The 7,326-nt window shown below is 41.6% G+C and overlaps 1 protein-coding gene across 4 annotated transcripts in view; it reads right to left on the bottom strand.

Annotated features, from left to right (window-relative positions):
* Positions 1-3,856: 3,856 nt before the first annotated feature.
* Positions 3,857-7,326, bottom strand: part of LOC110504061 (neurofibromin) — a 118,714-nt gene continuing 115,244 nt past the window's right edge. For 2 of the 4 annotated variants that reach the window (XM_036962075.1, XM_036962076.1), the window contains 2 exons: positions 6,053-6,269; positions 3,857-4,327 (listed from right to left, as the gene is read on the bottom strand). In XM_036962075.1, coding sequence (XP_036817970.1) covers positions 4,185-4,327; positions 6,053-6,269 — 360 coding nt within the window. In that variant the 3' untranslated portion in view covers positions 3,857-4,184. Of the gene's footprint in view, positions 4,328-4,473; positions 4,504-6,052; positions 6,270-7,326 lie in introns of all 4 variants that reach the window. The other 2 variants (XM_036962074.1, XM_036962073.1) reach the window with 2 other exon arrangements.

Here is a 7,326-nt window from a genome sequence, read left to right as displayed (position 1 = left end):
AAACTATACTTTTGGCAAGTCGGTTAGGACATCTACTTTCTGCATGACAAGTCATTTTTCCATCAATTGTTTACAAACAGATTATTTCACTGTATCACAATTCCAGTGGGTCAGAAGCTTGCTCCTTGGGAGCAATTTCCACAACGCCTGAAGGTACCACGTTCATCTGTACAAACAATAGTACGCAAGTATAAACAACATGGGACCACGCAGCCGTCATACCGCTCAGGAAGGAAACACATTTTGTCTCCAAGAGATGAACGTACTTTGGTGTGAACATCAATCCCAGAACAACAGCAAAGGACCTTGGGAAGATGCTGGAGGAAACACTTACAAAATAAAATATATCCACAGTAAAACAAGTCCTATATCGACATAACCTGAAAGGCCACTCAGCAAGGAAGAAGCCACTGCTCCAAAACCGCCATAAAAAAGCCAGACTACGGTTTGCAACTGCACATGGGGACAAAGATCATACTTTTTGGAGAAATGTCCTCTGGTCTGATGAAACAAAAATAGAACTGTTTGGCCATAATGACCATCGTTATGTTTGGAGGAAAAAGGGGGATGCTTGCAAGCTGAAGAACACCATCCCAACTGTGAAGCAGGGGGGTGGCAGCATCATGTTGTGGGGGTGCTTTTCTGCAGGAGGGACTGGTGCACTTCACAAAATAGATGGCACCATGAGGATGGGCAATTATGTGGATATATTGAAGCAACATCTCAAGACATCAGTCAGGAAGTTAAAGCTTGGTTGCAAATGGGTCCTCCAAATGGACAATGACTCCAAGCATACTTCCAAAGTTGGGGCAAAATGGCTTAAGGACAACAAAGTCAAGGTATTGGAGTGGCCATCACAAAGCCCTGACCTCAATCCTGTAGAAAATAAGTAGGTAGAACTGAAAAAGCGCATGCCAGCAAAGAGGCTTTACAAACCTGACTCAGTTACACCAGCTCTGTCAGGAGGAACGGGCCAAAATTCACCCAACTTATTGAGGGAAGCTTGTGGAAGGCTACCTGAAACGTTTGACCCAAGTTTAACCATTTAAAGTCAATGCTACCAAATACGAATTGAGTGTATATAAACTTCTGATCCACTGGGAATGCGATGAAAGAAATAAAAGCTGAAATAAATCACTCTCTACTATTATTCTGACATTTCACATTCTTAAAATAAAAGTGGTGATCCTAACTGACCTAAGACAGGGAATATTTACTAGGATTAAACGTATTTGGCTAAGGTTTATGTAAACTTCCGACTTCAACTGTATATTATGTCAATTTAAGTATTCAAGTAGTTGCTAATACTGATGGGGTTTGGCATATTACTTCATTTTCCTAGTCACGGTCAGAACTGTAAACCATTCCAAATGAAATATAGCGAAAAAAATGATACAAATCAATAAAATAAAGGCCTTTAAATATTTACAAGTTTATACAGTATCTTGAAATTCATATTCTAGCATGGCAAATGTTTAAAAAAGAATAGCTTCAATATTTAGTGAGGACTATCTGTACAGGTTAAATACTTTCAGGCAGCAGGGTATTATTGGTGATAGTATACTTGATGATCATGACATAGTTAACGCACCTCTACATCCACCTAGAGTCAACATAATAGTCTCTATATAATTAGTACCTGTTCTTTTCCAGACCAATTATACATATATTATACAAACATAAACGTATCGGAAAACCCTGACAAAGGCACACCATGGATAAAACAACCCAATTATTATTATTATTATTATTATTGAGTATATCCTTTCTATACATAAATATGTACACAACTGGGAAGAATCAAAATGACAATGTGCATCCAAATCCAGGTTAAGACTGTGTTGTTAAGGTTTTGCTAACGACATTTGGTCAACCCGGCATAGATGGAGGTGGCGACTGGCTGCTGCAGACTTGCTGTGAGGTGGTAGTGTGAGGCAGTAGTGGGGTTGGTTTGGAGTAGACTGTTGGGTTGGAGCCGAGGCAAGAGCCTGTCCTTCAGTATACAGGTTCAATATCCCTCTGTTTTTTCAATGTCATAATGGTCCAACACGGACGCCAACATTGATTCGCCCACTCATCTTCCTATGTCACATAATGCAGCAATCACCAAACATCAAGTTGTCCAGTTCTTACACTGAATAAGTTGTGTGTATGTAGGTATGTATGTATGTATGTATGTACAGTGGGGCAAAAAAGTATTTAGTCAGCCACCAATTGTGCAAGTTCTCCCACTTAAAAAGATGAGAGAGGCCTGTAATTTTCATCATAGGTACACTTCAACTATGACAGACAAAATGAGAAAAACAATTCCAGAAAATCACATTGTAGGATTTTTAATGAATTTATTTGCAAATTATGGTGGAAAATAAGTATTTGGTCAATAACAAAAGTTTATCTCAATACTTTGTTATATACCCTTTGTTGGCATTGACAGAGGTCAAACGTTTTCTGTAAGTCTTCACAAGGTTTTCACACACTGTTGCTGGTATTTTGGCCCATTCCTCCATGCAGATCTCCTCTAGAGCAGTGATGTTTTGGGGCTGTTGCTGGGCAACACGAACTTTCAACTCCCTCCAAAGATTTTCTATGGGGTTGAGCTCCAGGACCTTGAAATGCTTCTTACGAAGCCACTCCTTCATTGCCCGGGCGGTGTGTTTGGGATCATTGTCATGCTGAAAGACCCAGCCACGTTTCATCTTCAATGACCTTTGCTGATGGAAGGAGGTTTTCACTCAAAATCTCACGATACATGGCCCCATTCATTCTTTCCTTTACACGGATCAGTCGTCCTGGTCCCTTTGCAGAAAAACAGCCCCAAAGCATGATGTTTCCACCCCCATGCTTCACAGTAGGTATGGTGTTCTTTGGCTGCAACTCAGCATTCTTTGTCCTCCAAACACGACCAGTTGAGTTTTTACCAAAAAGTTCTATTTTGGTTTCATCTGACCATATGACATTCTCCCAATCTTCTTCTGGATCATCCAAATGCTCTCGAGCAAACTTCAGACGGGCCTGGACATGTACTGACTTAAGCAGGGGGACACATCTGGCACTGCAGGATTTGAGTCCCTGGCGGCGTAGTGTGTTACTGATGGTAGGCTTTGTTACTTTGGTCCCAGCTCTCTGCAGGTCATTCACTAGGTCCCCCCGTGTGGTTCTGGGAGTTTTGCTCACTGTTCTTGTGATCATTTTGACCCCACTGGGTGAGATCTTGCGTGGAGCCCCAGATCGAGGGAGATTACCAGTGGTCTTGTATGTCTTCCATTTCCTAATAATTGCTCCCACAGTTGATTTCTTCAAACCAAGCTGCTTACCTATTGCAGATTCAGTCTTCCCAGCCTGGTGCAGGTCTACAATTTTGTTTCTGGTGTCCTTTGACAGCTCCTTGGTCTTGGCCATAGTGGAGTTTGGAGTGTGACTGTTTGAGGTTGTGGACAGGTGTCTTTTATACTGATAACAAGTTCAAACAGGTGCCATTAATACAGGTAATGAGTGGAGGACAGAGGAGCCTCTTAAAGAAGAAGTTACAGGTCTGTGAGAGACAGAAATCTTGCTTGTTTATAGGTGACCAAATACTTATTTTCCACCATAATTTGCAAATAAATTCATTAAAAATCCTACAATGTGATTTTCTGGATATTCTTTTCTCATTTTGTCTGTCATTGTTGAAGTGTACCTATGATGAAAATTACAGGCCTCTCTCATCTTTTTAAGTGGGAGAACATGCACAATTGGTGGCTGACTAAATACTTTTTTGCCCAACTGTATGTATGTATGTAGGTATGTATATACAACTGATATCTGGATTCTTTGAGAATTCAACAGAATGAGAAAAAAAATCAAGATGACTACTGAATGAATGGATTATTTCAGTCACCATGACAGTTTCAGTCCTTTTAATGAACAAAAACTAAATTTAAAACATTTTGGCCCAACTTTCTGTATGCAAGTAACTTCACCCATCCAAACCTCTCATGTTGCAATGCTCCAGATGCCTGACAACCAAAGGAACACAGAGACAAACGCAGCTACTTCCCCAAAACAACACTGATCCTCAGGTTGATCCACCGTCCATCATGAAAACAATGAAACAAAAAGGGTAAAAAGAGGAGTGCAGGAAGATGTGTGGCATGGTGGGCCAGAAGGCCTTTGAATGGCTTTTACTCTCTCCATCGCTCTTTTTCTCATACTATCTTCTTAATGCTAGGCCTTTTGAAGCTGCCTGAGCTGCGCTGTTTCTGCACCTGACTGGCAGAGCCATGGCGGATCCGTCCACTGGTGGAGAGAGCTGCGCTGGGGGAGAGCTTCACATTCTCCTTATCCACGACTGGACAGAGGGAAGAAGAGAACAGAAAGGGAAGATGAGAAGAGAAGGGAGAGAGTCATTCTCAGTCACTCAAATTCAATACCACTGTTGAAGAACAGATGGCGCTGTGCCATAGCTTTGGTATAAAACGAAAGACATATTCTCACCCTGAATGAATTCAACATCTCCATCTTCCTCTACATTGTCAGACAGAGAGCACAAGTTACCCTCTAATAAAGTATTTTATCGTTGAATGGTAATTCTGCCCCCAGACCCTTATTCCTTCCTTACAATCACACCAGCACAAACAACAAGATCACCCTTTGCTTGGCAGTGAGTGGCAGATTTTAAGATGCTATTCTGGCACTGGGTACAGTTAGGGGATTTCTCACACTCCCTTTTCACATTAGATTAGTCATTTTGGTGTTTTTTACTCAGGGGGATGAGGTTAATTGACCTTGTTTGACTTCTGGGGTCACAAGGTCAAAGAGGAAGAGTACCTGGGAGGAGGTGTGGCGCAAAAACGGCTGACTTAGAGCAAGGCAGAGAGGCTTCACAGAGAGAGAAGGACAGAAACAATAAATAATGACCACAGCAACTGAGGAGATGAGAAACACATTAAAACAAGGGTAACAGAACAAAAACAGGGAGAGAATGAAAGTCAAATAACACTGAATGAAAATAGAGAGCAAGATGGATCTTTAGCATTGACGTGAAGAAATGAAGAGATTTCAATGAGGTGGTTTTCAGATACAGACCGTTGAAAAGTAACCAGAAACAGAGTGTTAAGCAAAGACAATACCTGGAGGTGTTTTAAATGTCATGAATAACTGTATGAAAGTCTACTAAGAATGAAATGTATATTTTTCTGTGGGAAGGATAACAATACATTATAACTACTTTAGCAATATAGCACTGATACATAGAAATAATACAATCCATTTATTCTACAGGTAATAACAAAAACACTGGTATTAGCTAGGTGATTCTAAAAGCTAGCAGCTAGCATAGTGAGAACAACAGACAGAAATGGACACGTGATGAGAGTCACCACAGTTTGCAAACTGGGGCTAGCGTTAGCGGCTCCAGAGAGGCTCCATGGTTGTAATTTGTACCAGATGTTTTTGTTGGGATGGGAGAGAGTTGGGGACCATCTATAGACTACACCACAGCGAGTAGAGCATGATGGGGAGGTTACACACAGACTAGACCCAGAGAGAGAGGGAGGGGATTAGCATGACAGACAGTCGACACACGCAACATAAAAAATGAAATATCTGAAATGTTTGATGGTGCTGACTAACTACCCCTGCATATTTCAAACACACTACATTCCAGCATTTGTCCAAGTAATTATACTGTTTTTGGCAATAATTAAAATCTTGCAGTGCTTTTCTGACATCTTGCAACATTTGATATCTTTAGTACACAGCAGTAGCAGCATCATCATAATATTGTCAGAAGAGATACCAGTTTCAAATGTAGAGAAACCTAGCGGGAGACCTAGAAATAACCCACAGCAACAGCACCCACAGACACTTTGCCTCGAGATACTCTACAGAACACCTTACATTGGTAGGACTCAGCAAGCATCATAAGTAGGATGTTAGTGGTGTATTTGTGTGTCGGCCTCTATGTATAAATGGTGTGTGCGTGTGCTCTAGGGGCACTGGTCTGCTGTTGAGCCTGTGTTACTCCCAGGGTGGATCAGTAAAGATTGTGTTCACGCATGTATACTATGCTAACCTGGAGAGTGCTGCGAGGTGGCCAGGGAGGTCATGGAGTTGGAGAGGTTGAGGTTAGCGGTGATGCTGAGCTGGCTCTGGGTGACGGGGGGGTATGGGGAGGTGGGGGTACGGAGCTGCTCCTCGCTCCTCTCCTCCTCTGTACCTGGCAGGTAGCGGTCAATCAAGGCCTCCAGGAACTTCACAATCAGCTCAGCGTAGTCTGGGATCTGAGTTTGCTGATGGTTTGACATGAGATGGGGGGGGGGGTGGGATAGAGGAAGAGGTGGAAAGGGATCGAGGCAGAAAAGGAGAGAAAGTCAGGTAGGGGGTGGGAATGGAAGAGAGAAAAAAGGAAAAGAAAGAAAGAATGAGAGTGAGGCGAACACGGGCCTACAAATCACAGTCTAACAGTCCAATGTCTCCCTGAGCTAAATAAGGAGAAATTGATCCTCAGCCTTTGACCAGGCTTGACTTTCCCCCAAACAAGCAGATGGCAAATGGCACCCTTAATTGGAAGAAAGTGGAGCGAGGGACAATGGGTGCACAGTGAAAACAGAGAGTCTAAGAACACCTACAAGTGTCAAAGGGCCACATATTCTGTAGTGATGGGGAAGGGGGGGATCGATACAGTTACATATTCTGCAGCAGACACATGGTGAGCAATACTGTATGTTAGGAACATCGAAACGCAATAAAGATCACAGTATCAAATCCCAACACATATAGAACAGTGAGAATCCCAACACATATAGAACAGTATCAAATACCAACACATATAGAACAGTATCAAATCCCAACACATATAGAACAGTATTAAATCCCAACACATATAGAACAGTATCAAATACCAACACATATAGAACAGTATTAAATCCCAACACATATAGAACAGTATCAAATACCAACACATATAGAACAGTGAGAATCCCAACACATATAGAACATTATCAAATCCCAACACATATAGAACAGCATCAAATCCCAACACATATAGAACAGAGAGAATCCCAACACGTATAGAACAGCGAGAGAATCCCAACACGTATAGAACAGTATCAAATACCAACACATATAGAACAGTATCAAATACCAACACATATAGAACAGTGAGAATCTCAACACATATAGAACAGTATCAAATCCCAACACATATAGAACAGTATCAAATCCCAACACATATAGAACAGTATCAAATACCAACACATATAGAACAGTATCAAATCCCAACACATATAGAACAGTATCAAATCCCAACACATATAGAACAGTATCAAATCCCAACACATATAGAAC

The sequence above is a fragment of the Oncorhynchus mykiss genome, chromosome 24, assembly GCF_013265735.2.
Source record: "Oncorhynchus mykiss isolate Arlee chromosome 24, USDA_OmykA_1.1, whole genome shotgun sequence".
NCBI lineage: Eukaryota > Metazoa > Chordata > Actinopteri > Salmoniformes > Salmonidae > Oncorhynchus > Oncorhynchus mykiss.
The sequence above is the reverse complement of the archived record's forward strand: the minus strand, read 5'-3'. Positions and strand labels throughout refer to the sequence as shown.